Source organism: Rhizoctonia solani, chromosome 15, assembly GCF_016906535.1.
Source record: "Rhizoctonia solani chromosome 15, complete sequence".
Classification (NCBI taxonomy): domain Eukaryota; kingdom Fungi; phylum Basidiomycota; class Agaricomycetes; order Cantharellales; family Ceratobasidiaceae; genus Rhizoctonia; species Rhizoctonia solani.
The window spans coordinates 605,255-624,421 of record NC_057384.1 but is presented as its reverse complement, the minus strand read 5'-3'; the positions used below and the strand labels follow the sequence as shown (position 1 = coordinate 624,421).

The 19,167-nt window shown below is 47.9% G+C and overlaps 2 protein-coding genes across 2 annotated transcripts; one reads left to right on the top strand and one right to left on the bottom strand.

Moving 5' to 3' along the window:
• Positions 1-1,791: 1,791 nt before the first annotated feature.
• RhiXN_12004 (Retrotransposable element Tf2 protein) lies at positions 1,792-6,383 on the top strand (the record flags this gene model as incomplete). Its single annotated transcript, XM_043331819.1, has 2 exons — positions 1,792-2,937; positions 3,099-6,383. 2 exons carry the CDS (start codon positions 1,792-1,794, stop codon positions 6,381-6,383), a joined length of 4,431 nt encoding a protein of 1,476 aa, XP_043186580.1.
• Positions 6,384-9,092: 2,709 nt separating this feature from the next.
• RhiXN_12003 (Retrotransposable element Tf2 protein) lies at positions 9,093-15,838 on the bottom strand (the record flags this gene model as incomplete). Its single annotated transcript, XM_043331818.1, has 5 exons — positions 9,093-12,476; positions 12,530-13,849; positions 15,374-15,470; positions 15,528-15,616; positions 15,782-15,838. The coding sequence occupies 5 exons, from the start codon at positions 15,836-15,838 to the stop codon at positions 9,093-9,095; spliced, it is 4,947 nt and encodes a 1,648-aa protein (XP_043186579.1).
• Between the last annotated feature and the right edge of the window lie 3,329 nt (positions 15,839-19,167).

Here is a 19,167-nt window from a genome sequence, read left to right as displayed (position 1 = left end):
GCTTGGTGGGCACGGTTTGCAACCGACTTAAGGTTGATTACCTAGTGTCCTAGACGTCCTTAAGGGGCGTCGAGGCAGTGGGCGCTTGTGGCCGTATAGACTAAGTGAAAAACCGCTTAGGGCGGTGGAGGTACTACCTACGACAACTAACTATCTAAGTACAGTGACCAAAGCCCTACGGCAATGACCAGCTAGGTATCTACGATGAGGGAGTCGCTTAAGGCGACGAGTACAGGTGGTGTCTAAGTAGTTACTGGCCTAAGGCCTTGTACAGTGTAGGGATGCAACAAGAGGTAATTGACCTGGGTGTTACCATGGTTGGTTGGCCTCCTTATATATTACAGAGAGTGGCTAATTACAAATACAGAATATGCAAAACCTAATCCAATAAGAACCCCGCTCCGCAGTTGGCCTTACTCACGCATACGTGTCACTGACGTGTCATAATGATGTCATCAGGTGGAGGTGGCTACGTGTGCTGAGGTAAGCGCGGATGGGGACGTGGCTCGGCGCTTAGCGTATGATATAAGCGCCAAAGTCACGTGATCGAAAATGTAGTCCGTTTTTGCCTTCGTTTAAATCCGAGAAAATGGGAATAAATTCCCTGGTATTAATTGTGTCTACGACAGTTTGTACTGCCAAACAGCATCCATTATAAACTTGTTGGGCCAATCAATGGTGTTGAACTCCTTTGTCATTTTCATGAAATTGTGTTATAACCTCCTTACATATACCATCAGAATCGGACGAATTTTCTATTATTTTTAGTATTTTTTACGGACTTGATATCTCATGTTTTTCGATCACGTGATCTCGGCGCTTATTATGCCGAGATGCCGCGCCGAGATGCCGTGCCAAGGGCGCTTAGGAGAATTCCACGCTTCTGCGCAGCCCGCAGCACGCTTCTTATTTCCCTTATGTACTTCTTTTCTCACGCGCATAGACCATGTAAATAGTGCGTCTTTGTCTATATATACAGCAGGAAAATCGCTTGGAGACCCCAAGTCGATTTTACCTCGTCTCATATCCATTGAGGAGGCACCAGCCAGATAAGTAGTCCGGCCCCCAGAAGTTCTGCTGACACATCACCCCCTATACTCACTCACCACACCTCCCAGGCCTAAGGCCCCCTCGTCAGTAGTAGTCAGTAGTGTAGCGCCTTAAGCGTTAAGTAGAATAGCCTTAGAGTAGATTACTTAAACAGTGTCTGTATTAGTTACGGCCTTAAGCGCCCACCACTAGCGAGTACCCACCTTACAGTGGTGTACAACATTGTAAAATTGACTTGTGTAGGCTTGATCGACAACGAGAAGCGCCCCTGTACTAGCACAAGGGAAAATATCTGAACGGACTCCCCTTTCGACTAGAATAATCAAAAAGTCGTCGGTCCCAGATAGTACCAAATTGCTATAAGGCAGACGGTGTCTAATCGCCCGCATACCACGTGTTTCGCCGGAACACAGCAGATAGCGACCCTAGACAGCTGATTCACCCGCTTGCTAAAAACCCGCTCATATCACAATCGCCAGATCTGTTGATTTGTTGTAGGGGTAGTTCAACGCTAGGTGTCTGACGCAAGGGTTTAGCGTTCACACTCTGCACAAAAAACCGCTCATAAGTCCTGTCACAGGCACTCTATTCCCCCACGCCGTCTCAATCATTCCATCCACACGCTCTGGCGTCCCCCACCCATACTCCCGTCCTACCAGCCGCTCCTCTCGACGTTCCATTCCAACCAATTCCCAACCGGCCTCTCGCAGCTCATCACCCACTCCGCAAGACTTGCCAAGGATGGAACCAGAGCCGTCCACTGCCGCTCTCCTCAAGGCTATCACAGCCCTCACCGCCACAGTCGGGTCCTTGCAGGACCAAATCAAACAACAAGGCCAGCAGCTCACTGAACTCAGGGCCATATGCAAGGAAACCGCGGACCTCCTTGGGGATAAAGACCAGGGAGCACCCCAAGCCCAGCCTGGCCCATCGACTGGGCCTGTCACTCCTCCCACCCACTTGGGAGGAGAAACCCACACTCCAGGCACGGTTAGGCCTGGGCTCAAAGCCCCTTTCCGCCCCTCAAGAGGGACAGGCTTTGATTCAGAAGACAAGGAAGAGCCAAGGCGCCCCAAGAAGGAGCCTCAAGGAACGCCTAGGAGGCATCTAGGGTCCCTAACCCCCTTCGACGCAGGATCCAGCGTCAAACGACCAAAGATGGATCTCCCAGATCCCTACAAGGGAGAGACCAGGGGCCGGAAAGCCACCCAATGGCTGGACAGAATGATGCTTTGGGTTGCCCTTCACAGGGACCAGTTCGACGAAGAAGAGCAAATGGTTGTATGGATTCTATACCATATGACCGACAAGGCCGCCGACTGGGCACTCCCCATCATCGGAGCAATCATCAAGGGCGAAGGTAACCCTCCCACTACCATCCAGGCTTTAACGGCCAAATTTAAAGAGGCCTTTGCCGACCCCGACGCCAAGCGGGCTGCCGCCAGGAAAATTGCGGCACTCTCCCAATCCACCACAACCTCCGAGTACGTCACGGAATTCCGCAATCTCATGGCGGAACTGGACTGGAACAAGGAAGCCTACATCGCGCAGTTCACGCGAGGCCTCCACTGGAAGGTCAAGGAGTTGCTATCAACCAAGGATAGCATCCCCGACGAACTCGAAGCAATTTTTGCGGCTGCCATAAAAATAGACAACATCCGCCGCAAAAATGAGGAGAATCGCCCCAAAAAAGCCCCTGCCAAGTCCTTGGTCACCGCGACCACTTCCACCACCACCACCCAACGGGTCCGCTTATCCAAGGACCCTAACTACGTCACGCCGGAAGAACGAGACCGTCGCCGCGCATCTGGTCTTTGTGTCAAGTGCGGGCAAAAGGGACATGGCATCAAACAGTGCCCCAATGGCTGGAAAGCCACAGTCAAGGAGGTAGCTAAGGTTGCCGAGGATGTCGAGTCGGGAAAAGATTAAAGTCGAGGACTGCTGCCAAGCCCCCGACTAAAAAGGACAATATAGATAGTATCGAGTTTGTAAATCTAGGACTGGATTCAAATAAAAAACCACTGCTCTTTATTGACCTCTATATTCAGAATTTCCCGGCAGAACCCTTAAAAACGTTAGTAGACTCAGGAGCCACATTGAACTTCATTTCCCCCTCGATTGTGGAAAAATACAAAATTCCAAAAACCCAACTCGAAAACCCACGAGTTGTGAGAATGCTAGATGGTACTATTTCACAGACTGGTCGCATTTGGCACCAGGTTCAACTCGCGGTCTCGGCCAATGGCCATCCCCACACCATTCCTTTCCTTGTTTGCCCCATAGGCAACACACCGGCTATCCTAGGCATGACATGGTTAACGGCAGAAGCTCCTTTGATTGATTGGCAACAGGGACTAATCACCTTCCCCGAACAAGTTCAAATTGCCTCTGAAGAAGAAGCGGACCCAAACCCTTTAGCAGACCTCCCCCCTCAGTACCATGAGTTCGCTAAAGTCTTTGGCGAAGAGGAATTTAAGGTCCTCCCTCCACATAGGGAGTATGACATCTCCATAGACCTTGTCCCGGACGCCAAACTGACCCCTGGCCCCATATACGGCATGACGGATGCGGAATCTAGAGCGTTGAAACAACACATCGACGAGGAATTGGCAACAGGCAAAATCCGCCCCAGCACCTCATCCGCCGGCGCCCCTGTCATGTTTGTAAAGAAGGCTGATGGCTCGCTAAGATTGGTAGTTGACTATAGGAAGCTAAATGACGTCACGCACAAGAACGTCTACCCGCTCCCTAGGCAGGACGACCTCATGGCCAAACTCAGGCACGCCAAAGTATTCACCAAATTAGACTTACGATGGGGATATAATAATGTTCGAATCAGGGAAGGTGACAAATGGAAAACGGCCTTCAGAACCAAATATGGCCTATTCGAGTACCTAGTTATGCCTTTTGGTCTTACCAATGCCCCCGCAGCGTTCCAACATTTTATGAACGATTTGTTCAGGGATCTTATCGACGTCACTGTGGTCATATACCTGGATGATATACTGATCTTCTCAGAAAAACCCGAGGACCACCCAACCCACGTCAGGGAAGTCCTATCACAACTACTGAAGAACCAGTTGTTCTGCAAGCTGTCCAAATGTCACTTCCACGTTACCACCGTGGATTATCTAGGAATTGTCATTTCCCCTGCAGGCTTCTCAATGGATCAAAAGAAGATAGAAGCCGTCACTTCCTGGCCCACACCCAGAACAGTCAAGCAAGTTCAGGCCTTCCTTGGTTTTGTCAACTACCTTTGTTGCTTCATCCCCAATTTTAGTTTGGTAGCACGGCCCCTGCACAACCTTACAAAAAAGGAAACCCCATGGTCCTGGGGTAACCAAGAAGAAGAGGCATTCCAAGAACTGAAATCCCTGGTCACAAAGTCCCCGGTCCTGATTCATTCCAATCCCAAGCTCCCCTATTACCTTGAGACAGACGCCTCAGGGGTTGCCATGGGAGCTATTCTTAGCCAGCGAGGATCAGATAACCGACTACACCCAATTGCGTATATGTCCAAATCGTTCTCAGGGGCAGAAGCCAATTACAATACTCACGACAAGGAACTCCTGGCCATCATCAAGGCCTTAGAGGAATGGCGTATTTTCCTGGAAGCTACGGACAAGCCAGTTCAGGTATTCACAGACCACCGCAACCTTGAGTACTGGATGCAGGCAAGGACATTCAACCGGCGGCATGCTAGATGGCGCGTATTCCTGAGCGACTTCAACTTTGAAATACATTATCGCCCAGGGAAGCAGTCAGGGAAGCCGGATGCCTTGTCCAGACGTTCGGACTATGTAGACCTACCCACGGAACCAGAAGTCATGCTACCCGCGGAAGTTTTTGCAAACACCTTGGAAGAGGAGGTTGAGATTGTCACGGAAATACGGTCTAGACTCAGAGAAGACCCCTCTCTGGAACCAATCATCCAGTTCCTTACAGAAGACGCGGAGAATGCACCCCCTTCCATTCGAAAGGCTTATCGGGATTATGACTGGGAAGAAGACCTTCTGTGGTACCGCGGAAAATTAGTAGTCCCAGACTCAGAACTCCTCAAGGAACGATTACTTAGAGAATTCCACAACTCCCCATTGGCGGGTCACCCAGGACAACAAAGGACGTTAGAACTCCTTAGCCGGAACTATTGGTGGCCAGGAATGAAATCATCCGCCAAGGAATGGGTGGAATGCTGCCCTACCTGCCAAGTTAATCGACGAGCTCACGCCCCTGTCATCGCCTTAAAGCCGTTAGAGGTTCCCCCTTTCCCGTTCCACACGATATCCTATGACTTCATCACAGGATTCCCAAAGTCTAAAGGGTACGACGCGATCTTATTGGTCATTGACTCCTTTTCCAAATTTGGACACTTCATCCCTACCACAAAGAAAGTCACAGCTAAAGGACTGGCAGACCTGTTCATCACGCATGTCTGGAAGCTTCATGGGTTGCCAATCAAGACAGTCTCGGACCGCGGAACCACCTTCACTGGGAAATTCCTGAGAGCCCTCTACCAGCGCCTTGGAATCAAACCCGCCTTCTCCTCGGCCTACCATCCAGAATCAGATGGACAGACGGAAAGGGTGAACCAATTCATTGAGTTCTACCTCAGATCTTACGTCACAGCGGATCACTCGGACTGGGCTACATGGTTACCATTAGCGGAATACGCCTACAACAATGCTAAACATTCCGCCACCGGAAAAACCCCCTTTGAGTTAGTCTACGGAAGAAATCCCGTGATGAGCCCATCCAACGTGCCAACAAACATACCAGAAGCTGACCACGTGGCTGATACCCTGGCCCAGGAATGGAAAGAGGCAGAATCCGCTCTACGAATGACAAAGGAAAAGATGGCAGGATTAAAAGGAATCACACCGGAGTACTCCATTGGCGAAAAAGTCTGGCTGGACGGAAAAAATGTGGAACTACGAACCAACTCCAATAAACTAGACCCAAGGAGGTTAGGACCATTTGAAATCCTAGAAAAGATCTCCAGCCACGCCTATTGTCTGAAATTACCGGAGACCCTGAAGATCCACGACGTATTCTACGTGGGGTTATTGTCCAAAGTCCACGAAAGCCCAAGCCAGCCATTCCCAGAACGACCTCCCCCTGAAACAATAGAGGGAGAAGAGGAATACAAAGTAGAACAAATCATTGACTCCAAAAGACAACGGGGCAAATGGTTTTACCTAATCAAATGGAAGGGATATGGACCCGAAGATAACTCGTGGGAACCAGAGGAACTACTTGAGCATAGTCAGGAGGAGATCCAACGCTTCAACAAGTCGCGACTGAAAAAGGCTTGTGACTCCGCCAAGAGCCTTTAAGGGGGGGGCAATGTTATAACCTCCTTACATATACCATCAGAATCGGACGAATTTTCTATTATTTTTAGTATTTTTTACGGACTTGATATCTCATGTTTTTCGATCACGTGATCTCGGCGCTTATTATGCCGAGATGCCGCGCCGAGATGCCGTGCCAAGGGCGCTTAGGAGAATTCCACGCTTCTGCGCAGCCCGCAGCACGCTTCTTATTTCCCTTATGTACTTCTTTTCTCACACGCACAGACCATGTAAATAGTGCGTCTTTGTCTATATATACAGCAGGAAAATCGCTTGGAGACCCCAAGTCAATTTTACCTTGTCTCATATCCATTGAGGAGGCACCAGCCAGATAAGTAGTCCGGCCCCCAGAAGTTCTGCTGACACATCACCCCCTATACTCACTCACCACACCTCCCAGGCCTAAGGCCCCCTTGTCAGTAGTAGTCAGTAGTGTAGCGCCTTAAGCGTTAAGTAGAATAGCCTTAGAGTAGATTACTTAAACAGTGTCTGTATTAGTTACGGCCTTAAGCGCCCACCACTAGCGAGTACCCACCTTACAGTGGTGTACGACAAATTGGATTAGTGATCCGGAAGCTCCCAAGTCAAGGTACTGCAGGCAACTATTGCGTCACTATTCTCAAGGTTGTGGGTCTGGGTGGTGAACCCTACAAGGGTGCCAAAGTTTCCTCCGCCTGGCATAGCCCAGAACAAGTCCTAGTTCTTCTTGCACTTGTCTTCATGGTTGAGTTTGACAAGCTCTTCAGAGGCTGTAACAAACTTCAGCTTGAGCACGCTGTTGATCCCAATACCACAGTTATGAGAAAATGGACCAAGTCCCCTGCCAAGCGTAAAACCTGACACGCCAATGCTGGTGTATACTCAGGACAGTAATCATTCTGAGAGGCACTTCATATTGTCACAATGTGATATCAATGTTCACTGTACCAACAAATTGGTGCTATTTGACTTCATTGCATGACATCATGAAGTACCCATAGGAATAATTGCACCCATAGTTTTCCTGAGGTATGCATCCCACCGGCGCCTCTACTACTAGATAGGCTTGAGTGAATTCATGTACACCACTTTCATATATATACACTATTACATACTCAGACCCAGGCATCTCACTCAACGTGATTGGAGCACTTGGACTAAGCTATGCTATTATTCCTTTCCACGCAATCCCCATTGATCAGTGCCCATCCCAAAGAAACTATTGCTCTTGCTCATTCTTCAATAATACCAATCAGAACTTGCTGATGTTTGTTTGACTGGGGCCTTAGCTCAAATTCAAAAGGCTTTAGCTCTCTGTTGTTCACGTTTGATGTAAGTTAGCATTAAGTCATTCACATACCGCGTACCCTAATTAACTTACAGAATAAGTGAGTTACGTTCTAGCTCAACTTGTGGGACAATTTCCTGGATGTCACTACCCTTCTTCTTTGAAAAATCGAAAAAGGCCAGGAGCAAGGCAGCAGCAACAAATGTAGAGTTTTTGGCAAAATGAATGCCAGGACATTTACTTAGGAGGTATCAGAATAATCCCATGGGTCTATTTGCTCTACATGCGTACTGCCTTCCCCACCCAAAAACGGGTGGCCTTGGGACATTGGGATCTAGATACCTGTCAGGATTAAAAACCTTGGGATCTTTGTAGTGTTGAGGGTCACAACCAATTGCCCTTGTAGTCAAAGAAGTCAGAGTAGTGTTATAATGCAATTTCTATCCAAGATTTACCAAACATTCCCAATACTAATTCGTGGGCACAATTAATACGGGTGAAGCAACAGGATTTCTAGGTTAGTCTTAACGCTTTTTCAAACCGCTTATTTTACTTGCATAATTGTTCCTTTTTTGATGCTGTAATCTCTGTAAGTATCATTTTGGGAACACTTGTGGGGGAGCCCCAACATGCAGACAAAGTACAAGTGGAAACAATATAGTCAGCGCCTCCTAATTGAATTATGTTCTTTTTGATTCTTACCAAGCGGAAGAATTGGGTACAATTGTAGAACTTTGTCAACCAAGTTCCGGATGTACAGCAGTCGCTCCTTGTCCAAGGCGCTTGGTAGAACAGCCCTGCCTATAATGGCGTCAATTTTGCATTGAGCATTCACTTGAACGTGTGGGTTCATGTTGTACACCACGGTAATGTGGATACACGCTAATGGAGGCGGGCGCTTGTGGCCGTACTACTACACTAACTTATGTAAGACAACTAACTAAGGCTATACTACTAGCGCTTAAGGCGCTCTACTTCTAATCTACTGTTGGCAATGGGGCCTGAGGCCTGGGAGGTGTGATAGGTCAAGGGGGTGGTGAGCGTGTGGGAACTACTAGGGGCCGGCTACTTAGCTGGCTGGTAACCTTCTCTAATGTGTAAGAGACGAGGTAAAATTGACTTGGGGTCTCCAAGCGATTTTCCTGCTGTATATATAGACAAGTTAACTAAATACATGTGGTCTGTGCGTGTGTGAAAGGAAGACTACATGTGAAAAAGGAAGCGTGCTGCGGGCTGCGCAGAAGCGTGGATTTCTCCTAAGCGCCCTTGGCACGGCATCTCGGCGCGGTATCTCGGCATAGTAAGCGCCGAAGTCACGTGATCGAAAAAGTAAAGATACAGGGTTCGTAAAAAATAGTAGAAATATCAGAAAAATCGTGCGAATCTAATGGTATATGTTAGGGGTTTGTAACATTGCCCCCCCCTTAAAGGCTCTTGGCGGCGTCACAAGCCTTTTTGAGTCTAGCCTGGTTGAAGCGCTTGATCTCTTCCTGGCTGTGCTCTAACAGTTCTTCTGGCTCCCAGGAATTGTCTTCCGGTCTGTAACCTTTCCATTTTATCAGGTAAAACCACTTTCCTCGTTGCCTTTTTGAGTCAAGGATTCGTTCCACCTCGTATTCTTCTTCCCCTTCTATTGTTTCAGGAGGGGGTCGTTCTGGAAGCGGTTGACTTGGTGACTCGTGGACTTTGGATAATAGCCCTACGTAGAACACGTCGTGGATCTTAAGGGTCTCGGGCAGCTTGAGACGGTAGGCATGGGTGGAAACCTTTTCTGTGACTTCAAAGGGTCCCAGCCGTTTGGGGTCCAATTTGTTCGAGTTGGTCCTAAGTTCCACATTTCTTCCATCTAGCCATACTTTCTCGCCCACTAAGTATTCCGGGATTGTTCCTTTTGTTCCTGCCATGCGTTCCTTGGTCATCCTGAGCGCGGATTCTGCCTCTTTCCATTCTTTGGCCAGGGTTTCTGCCACTTGGTCAGCTTCTGGGACGTTTGCTGGGACGTTGGATGGGCTCATGACTGGGTTCCTTCCATAAACCAATTCAAATGGGGTCTTCCCGGTGGCGGAATGTTTGGCGTTGTTGTAGGCGTATTCCGCTAGTGGCAACCAGGTGGCCCAGTCCGAGTGGTCGGCGGCGACATACAATCTGAGGTAAAATTCTATGAACTGATTTACCCTTTCTGTTTGGCCGTCCGATTCCGGGTGGTAAGCTGAGGAGAAGGCTGGGTTAATTCCGAGGCGTTGGTATAGTGCCTTTAGGAATTTTCCTGTGAACGTGGTTCCGCGGTCCGAGACTGTTTTGACTGGTAGTCCGTGCAACTTCCAAACGTGGGTGATGAACAGTTCTGCTAGGCCTTTGGCTGTGACCTTCTTTGTGGTTGGGATAAAGTGGCCAAACTTGGAGAAGGAGTCAATCACGACTAGAATAGCATCGTACCCGTTAGACTTGGGGAATCCCGTGATGAAGTCGTAGGATATTGTGTGGAAGGGGAACGGAGGGACTTCTAAGGGCCTCAGGGAGATGACAGGTGCGTGGGCACGGCGATTAGCTTGGCAGGTTGGACAACACTCGACCCATTCCTTGGCGGATGATTTCATTCCGGGCCACCAATAGGATCTGCTGATGAGTTCAAGGGTCCTTTGCTGTCCTGGGTGGCCCGCCAGTGGGGAGTCATGGAACTCTCTCAAGATTCGTTCTTTGAGGGGTTCTGAGTCTGGAACAACTACTTTCCCACGGTACCATAGAAGATCTTCTTCCCAATCGTAGTCTTGATAGGCTTTTCGAATGGAGGGAGGTGCATTGTCCGCGTCTTCTGTCAGGAATGTGATGATGGGTTCCAGTGAAGGGTCATCCCTAAGCTTGGTGCGGATCTCCGTAACTATCTTGAGTTCCTCCTCCGATGTATTGGCAAAGATCTCCGCTGGTAGCATCACTTCTGGGTCCTGAGGGGAATCTACATAGTCCGCTCTTCTCGACAGGGCGTCTGGCTTCCCTGACTGTTTTCCTGGGCGATAGTGAATTTCAAAATTGAAATTGCTTAGGAAGATGCGCCATCTAGCGTGTCGCCTGTTGAACGTTCTTGCCTGCATCCAATATTCAAGGTTGCGATGGTCCGTGAACACCTGTATGGGCCTCTCTGTTGCTTCCAGGAAGATACGCCACTCCTCCAGTGCCTTGATGATTGCCAGAAGCTCCTTGTCGTGGGTATCATAATTTGCTTCAGCACCGGAAAAGGACTTGGACATATAAGCTACTGGGTGTAACCGGTTATCTGAGCCTCGTTGACTGAGTATAGCCCCCATAGCTACTCCTGATGCGTCTGTTTCAAGGTAGTAGGGTAAATCCGGGTTGGAGTGGACAAGGACCGGTGACTGGGTGACAAGGAGTTTCAATTCCTGGAATGCTCCATCTTCTAGGTTGCCCCAGGACCAAGGGGTTTCCTTTCTGGTGAGGTTGTGTAGTGGGCGTGCAACGGAGCTGAAATTGGGAATGAACCGACGGAGGTAATTGACGAACCCTAAGAAGGCCTGGACCTGTTTAATTGTCTTGGGCTGTGGCCATGATGTAACTGCCTCAATCTTCTTCTGATCCATGGAGAAACCGGCTGGGGAGATAACAATGCCAAGGTAGTCTACTGTGGTGACATGGAAGTGACACTTGGATAGTTTACAGAATAGCTGATTCTTCAGTAATCGGGATAGTACCTCCCTGACGTGAGATGGGTGCTCCTCAGGTTTTTCCGAAAAGATCAAGATATCATCTAAGTAGATGACCACTGTGACGTCGATGAGATCCCTGAACAAGTTGTTCATGAAATGCTGGAAGGCGGCAGGGGCATTGGTAAGACCAAACGGCATCACCAGATATTCAAATAACCCGTATTTTGTCCTGAAAGCCGTTTTCCATTCATCTCCTTCTTTAATCCGGACGTTGTTATAACCCCAGCGTAGATCCAGTTTTGTAAACATCTTGGCATGCCTTAACTTGGCCATCAAGTCGTCTTGTCTGGGAAGAGGATAGACGTTTTTATGGGTGACATCGTTGAGTTTTCGATAATCTACCACAAGTCTCAGGGAACCATCTGCCTTTTTGACAAACATGACTGGGGCGCCTGCTGATGATGTACTGGGGCGGATTTTGCCCGTGGCTAACTCCTCGTCAATGTGTTGTTTCAGGGCCTTTGATTCTGCGTCAGTCATACCATATATGGGGCCCGGTGATAGTTTGGCGTCGGGAATTAGGTCTATTGCAATGTCATATTCCCTATGAGGGGGAAGAACCTTGAATTCCTCTTCACCGAAGACTTTAGCAAACTCATGGTATTCCGTGGGTAGGTCGGCAAGTGGATTTGGGTCTGCTTCCTCTTCCGAGGCTATCTGAACTTGATCTGGGAAGGTGACGGTGCCTAGGTTCCAATCTATGAGGGGTGACTCCTGAGTGAGCCATGTCATGCCAAGTATGGCGGGTGTGTTCCCAATAGGGCAGACTAGGAAGGGGATAGTGTGGGGGTGGCCGTTAGCCGAAACCGTGAGATAAACCTGGTGCCAAATGCGACCAGTCTGGGAAATAGTACCATCTAGCATTCTCACAACTTGTGGATTTTCGAGTTGGGTTTTTGGTATCTTTAACTTTTCAACAACCACAGGGGAGATGAAGTTCGAAGTGGCTCCTGAATCTATTAAGGTTCGTATGGGTTCTGCCGGGGAATTTTGGACGTGGAGATTGATATAGAGCAAGGGTTTTTTATTGGAGTCTAGACCTAGGTTTACAAATTCAATGCTATCTATATTGTCCATTTGGGTCAGGGGCTTGGCAGCAGTCCTCAACCTCAATCTTTTCCCAATTCAACCACCTCAGCAACCTTAGCTTCTTCCTTGGCCGTGGCTTTCCAGCCGTTGGGACACTGTTTAATCCCGTGACCCTTTTGACCGCATTTGACGCATAGTCCTGATGCGCGGCGGCGATCCCGTTCCTCCGGTGTGACGTAATTGGGGTCTTCTGAAAGGCGGACCCGTTGAGTGGTGGTAGTGGTGGAGGTGGCCACGGTGGCCGGGGATTTTGCAGGGGCCTTTTTAGGGCGGTTCTCCTCGTTTTCCCGACGGATATTGTCAATTTTGATTGAGGCGGCAAATATGGCCTCAAGATCATCGTCCGGAATGTTGTCCTTGGTGGACAGGAGTTCCTTCACCTTCCAGTGAAGACCGCGTGTGAACTGGGCAATAAACGCCTCAGTGTTCCAATCAAGCTCCGCCATAAGGTTACGGAACTCGGTTACATACTCAGCCGTGGTCGTGGACTGAGTTAGCGCGGCAATTTTCCTGGCGGCCGCCCTCTTTGCGTCTGGATCGGCAAAGGCTTCTTTGAATTTGGCCGTTAAGGCCGGGATGGTGGTTGGGGGGTTACCCTCGCCCTTGATGATTGTCCCTATGATAGGGAGAGCCCAGTCGGCAGCCTTGTCAGTCATGTGGTAGAGAATCCACACAACCATTTGTTCTTCTTCATCGAATTGGTCTCGATGAAGTGCGACCCACAGTAGCATGCGGTCTAGCCACTGTGTTGCCTTTCTTCCCCTAGAATCCCCCTTGTATGGGTCGGGGAGCTCCATTTTGGGTCGCTTTACGCTGGACCCTGAGTCGAATGGGGTGAGGGAGCTGAGGCTCCGTTTAGGCGTGTCGCGAGGCTCTTTTTTGGGGGCTTGCCTGGGTTCTTCCTCTTCCTCTGAGTCAAAGCCCGTTCCTCTTGATGGGCGGAAAGGGGCCTTGAGTCCAGGCCTAACCGTTCCTGGAGTGTGCGCTTCTCCCCCTGTATGAGTGGGGGGAGTGACAGGCCCAACCAATGTGCTAGGCTGAGCTTGGGTTCCTTGGTCCTTGTCGCCGAGTAAGTCGGCGGTCTCCTTGCATATGGCTTTGAGCTCAGTGAGCTGTTGGCCTTGTGATCTGATTTGGTCCTGTAGGGACCCGACTGTGGCTGTGAGGGCTGTGACAGCCTCGAGGAGAGCGGTAAGGGACGGCTCCGGTTCCATCCTTGGCAAGTCTTGCGGAGTGGGAGATGGTTCGCGAGTGGGTGGTTGGGAGTTGGCTGCCACGGAACGACGACTAGAGCGGCTGGTAGGACGGGAGTATGGGTGGGGGACGCCAGAGCGTGTGGATGGAATTGTGGAGACGGCGTGGGGGAGAGGTGCCTGTGACAGGACTTATGAGCGGTTTTTCTGTAGTATACTAACGCTAAACCCTTGCGTCTAGTACCTAGCGTTGGACTGCCCCTACAACAAATCAACAGGCCTGGCGGTCGTGATATGAGCGGGTTTTCAGCAAGCGGGTATTTCAGCGGTCTAGGGTCGCTGACTACTGAGTTCCGGCGAAACTCGGGGTATGCGGGCGATTAGAGCTCGTCAGCCTTATAGCAATTTGGTACTACGTGGGGGTGGGGAGCTTTTGATTATTATGCTCTGCAAGGTGGCCCCAATCACGGTTATTTCCCTTGTGCTAGTACTGGGAGTCCTCTCGTTGTCGATCAAGCCTACAAAAGTCGATTTTACAATGTCGTACACCACGGTAATGTGGATACACGCTAATGGAGGCGGGCGCTTGTGGCCGTACTACTACACTAACTTATGTAAGACAACTAACTAAGGCTATACTACTAGCGCTTAAGGCGCTCTACTTCTAATCTACTGTTGGCAATGGGGCCTGAGGCCTGGGAGGTGTGATAGGTCAAGGGGGTGGTGAGCGTGTGGGAACTACTAGGGGCCGGCTACTTAGCTGGCTGGTAACCTTCTCTAATGTGTAAGAGACGAGGTAAAATTGACTTGGGGTCTCCAAGCGATTTTCCTGCTGTATATATAGACAAGTTAACTAAATACATGTGGTCTGTGCGTGTGTGAAAGGAAGACTACATGTGAAAAAGGAAGCGTGCTGCGGGCTGCGCAGAAGCGTGGATTTCTCCTAAGCGCCCTTGGCACGGCATCTCGGCGCGGTATCTCGGCATAGTAAGCGCCGAAGTCACGTGATCGAAAAAGTAAAGATACAGGGTTCGTAAAAAATAGTAGAAATATCAGAAAAATCGTGCGAATCTAATGGTATATGTTAGGGGTTTGTAACAGTTCAGCACCATTACCAACACAAAGTTGACAAGGAAGTTTGCTGACTGAAGCGAGGGCGGGATTAGACAAGACCCTTAGTGTTCTTCTACGGCAGTCTCTCACCGTATCTGTGCCACCTATAGCAAGTAAGTGTGCAGTAACTTGATAAACATAATACTCTCAACCAGGCATAACATCATACTAACCTCCAAACAGAATGATGCCGATTTCCTTCAGCCTTTTGTCTCTATCCGTTGAACTCAAATCCAATAACAAGACATGGTCCTTAAGTAAAGGCCCAAGCAGCAATAACTGATGAGCTCCATTGTCCTTTACATATTTAATTTGTTTCTGAGTAAGGTGCATAGATAAAGCGCAAGCAAAAAGGGTGAGGCTTACGACTTGGGACTTGGGACTTCAGCCATTCATAGGGTTTGGTTTTTGCTTTGTTCTGCTGTGCTCTCCATTCTCTAGCAGTGAGCTTCCAGCCTGTCCCGGGGAACCAGTCGGGAATGTGAGACAACACAGGAAACAAATTGACAAGAAAACCTGAAATACCACCATTCAGTTCACAGCCAAAATATTGTAAGGTTGTTCACTTGTTTGCATTGATGCCACGTGCACATTATGAAATGCTAGTTGTGCCTCCTCAAAGAAATTGTCTTGGGGGGTTTGAGGTTTGTACCCATATGCAAGTTGGAGCATTAAAGATCCCATAGAGCTTTGAGGTCATTGGAAATACATTTTATTTGTGATTGGAGGTGTAAACATGACTCACAAGAAGAACGTATTCTTGACGTACTCAAATGGCTGGGCATGGCTTGTTGCTTTCAACAGCTTGCGCAGAAGCTGACGGGTTTGCTGTTCCTGCAAGAAGCAAAACTGAGTAACAGCTCAGGAATTGAGCCAATTATTCATTATGCGGCAATAGAGACGCCAAGTATCATTGTGCGGGACTAAGCTGATATTCCCTGACCAGTTCATTCTGAATACTGGTAAGACACACTGCAATCTTCAGGGAACTTTACTCACAGATCTGGATTGGTAACCATTGGTATGATTGGCCTGTTTGAGTATAACGCTGAACATTTGTTGAGGAGGTCCAAGGCCGCTTCAGTTGAGTTGAGTACAATTATCTTCTGTCCAAGCAGTTCAAGGTATACAATATCCACTATCAATAGAGCACAATCAGCATGCATGTAATCTGTTATAACCTCCTAACATATACCATTAGAATCGCCTGAATTTTCTACTATTTTTAGCATTTTTTACGGACCTGATATCTCATGTTTTTCGATCACGTGATCTCGGCGCTTATTCATGCCAAGATGCCGCGCCGAGATGCCGTGCCAAGGGCGCTTAGGAGAAATCCACGCTTCTGCGCAGTCCGCAGCACGCTTCTCTTTTCACATGTAGGCTTCTATTCACACACGCACAGACCACATGTAGTTAGTAGTATTGTCTATATATACAGCAGGAAAATTGCTTGGAGACCCCAAGTCGATTTTACCTTGTCTCATATTCATTGAGGAGGATTAGTCAGCCAGCTAAGTAGCGGGCTTCCAGTAGTACTCAGACGCTCACCACCCCCCTTACTCACCACACCTCCAGGCCTAAGGCCCCCTTGAATTAGTTAGTAGTAGCAGTCCGCCTTAAGCGGAAGTAGTATAGCCTTTATTAGTTAGATTACGTACGTGTTACTTGTAGTAGTACAGCCTTAAGCGCCCAACTCCACCAGCGTGTGCCCACCTTACAGTGGTGCACAACATAATCTGTCAAGCCTATTAATCACAATACATTCAAGTTGCTTGCCAAGTTTTATGAATGCAAGGTGCTTGTGTTCATTAGGAACCAAAAATAAGTTTCCAACAAACGGGAGGGACGGTGGTGAAGGCGGGTGACGGGCTTTGTGTTTACGGACCAGGCGCCAGAGGGGAAAGAGTATCAACAGAGCTAGCCATACATAAAAGCCTGGGATAATGCTGTCCATAATATCAAAGTGACCTCTGGGGCTTTAACTATAGAGGAAGTTGATATAGCTCTTGGGATGTAACGCTCATTTGTGTGGTGGTCTATAAATGGGCTGTGGGCTATTTGTTTGTCTGTGAGTACCTTCACTACATGATTGTCCAAGATAAGAATCTTTGACAGGTGGAAAACTTCTATTGACAGAGAAGATTAGTTCCACCTGAGACCAAGGGTGTCCCTCAGTGGATCTACCTACTTAACAAAATCACCTGTTTCTCTAAAAGGTATCCCTTAACTCCAGAGATCTCTGGAGGGCCCCGGAGTTAAACCACCTGATTAGAGAAAACAGTGACTTAGTTGAGTAGACGCCTTTGCATCTGGCTTGCCATACTAGTAAACATTGATCAAACCTAACAAGAAAACACCGGTACCCGTGATTTGGCCCAAGACAAGCTTTCTTCATGTTGGTTTCCTTCTCTAATTAACCGTCTTCAACATTAATCCTGAAAATTCTGATTCTCTTTTCATTTGTCACTATATATTCAAGTAGGACTTGTAGGAGCTCATTTGACCAGGGTTTGAATTGATCTCAAACAGCTTGATTTGACTGCCATTGATGTCCAGTGTCACTTAATCCAGAACCATACGCATGACATCTGTTTGGATTTACTTACAGCGCAATTGGACTGTGTTCCTATTTGGTTTGTGCCTAAATCTCCCAAGAGTCACTTTGAAAACATGTATGAGGTATTGCAAGTATGTGGAAAGACAAAGAAAATATCCGCCAATTGATTGCACGTGTTTGATAATTGGACTGTTTAGTCCTTACCGAGTGGAGAAATGGGTTGGAGACCAAAGACCTCATTGATCAGGTTCCAAATGTACGGTAGTTGATCCTTGTCTGAGGTATTTGGCATGGCTACACTGTGGTGCAATAAGATCTTATCAGTATGTCAGTAAAATATAACTTTTTTCAGTATAACGCAGCCCAAAAACTACAAATTCAGTATGTCTCCCTCAGCATGAATCAGACTAAGGAAGAATTGATACCTAAAGTTAGTATATATTGACCTTGGTTTCAGTTGAATTTCCACTTAAACACACATTCTTATTTTCAGTATTTTAACCTTATACAGTGCTACCTTACCAATAAAGATCTCAAGCTTATTCTGAACATTTGCCTGAACATATAGGCCCAACCCTACTTCTGGTACCAGGCTGCCAGCTATAGTTTGCAAAGAAGTGGTTGAGTTTGCTGCTCCTGTACTCAGCAAAATATGTGGGGTGGAATAACATGTGATTACATGTAATTGGGGTGTTGTAACATCAGGGGTTTGGTAATGGTGTAATTGGTGTTACATGATGTTACAACTGTATATCACATCAGCGTTATCACATGTATTTGTGTAATGACATGTTATTGGTGTGTCAATACGCCATTACCAAACCCCTGGTGTTACAAGAAAAATAGTTTTTGCTGAGTAAGCTACAAAATTGAGTGACAGTTTGCGCATGGATCATGAGCCAGCTGTTCATTGTCCTGCGACAAAATCACCAAATGTTGTTCCATTGAATTATGCTTGATTTATTAGAACAATTCATCCTGAGATCCTCAATAAGTTGTGGGATTCTCAATGAAATCATTTATTTCTCCAAAAGGTGCTAATTAACTCCAGAGCCCCCCGCGGTTAAATCACCTGATCAGAGAACTCTGGAGAACCCCAGAGAAAACAGGGATTTCATTCAGTTGACGCTCTTGTGGCTATTTGCTCAAGTCCGGGCCCGCAACCGTTGGCATGGATGAGCGATCAGAGTGCTGAATGTTTGCCGAGGAGGTCGAAGGGAGTTCCAACTGAATTGACAATGATTTTCTGGGCGAATATTTCCAGGTAAACAATGTCCGCTAAGCAGTCCCGAACCCAGTCAATATGCATGTACTCTACCAAGTCCTACAAATGCATCCACTCAAATTCTTCCCCGAGCTTCAGGAAGACAATACATTCACGTTCATTGGGAATTGAGAAAAGGTTTCGCACAAATGGGAGGGATGGGGGTGAATACAGGTGAGGGGCTTCGGGTTTCCGGATCAGGCGCCAAAAGGGAAAGAGTATTATTAGTGAAGCTAGCCCTATGTGCAAACCTGGTCAAGCGTTTCCCATGATGCTGCGATTATTGCTCGGGCTTGTGCACTCTAAGTATGAGGCGTCCACGGAAGTTTATTTCTTCGTAACTCGGCCTATCTTGATATCTCAGCTGATAACCAGATGCCTCGAGGTGGGGGCTTAATGACACGAGATAATAATAATCGCTCGTAGGATGGAATGTTAAATTGTCACCAAAACCTCGATTCAGGAAATGTTGCCGGTTGGCCTGAAACACATAATTTAGGATAGAATTTAATTTGGGAATTACTTGGGGAAATTAGTTCGGCGCCTACCGTTGGCAGGCTT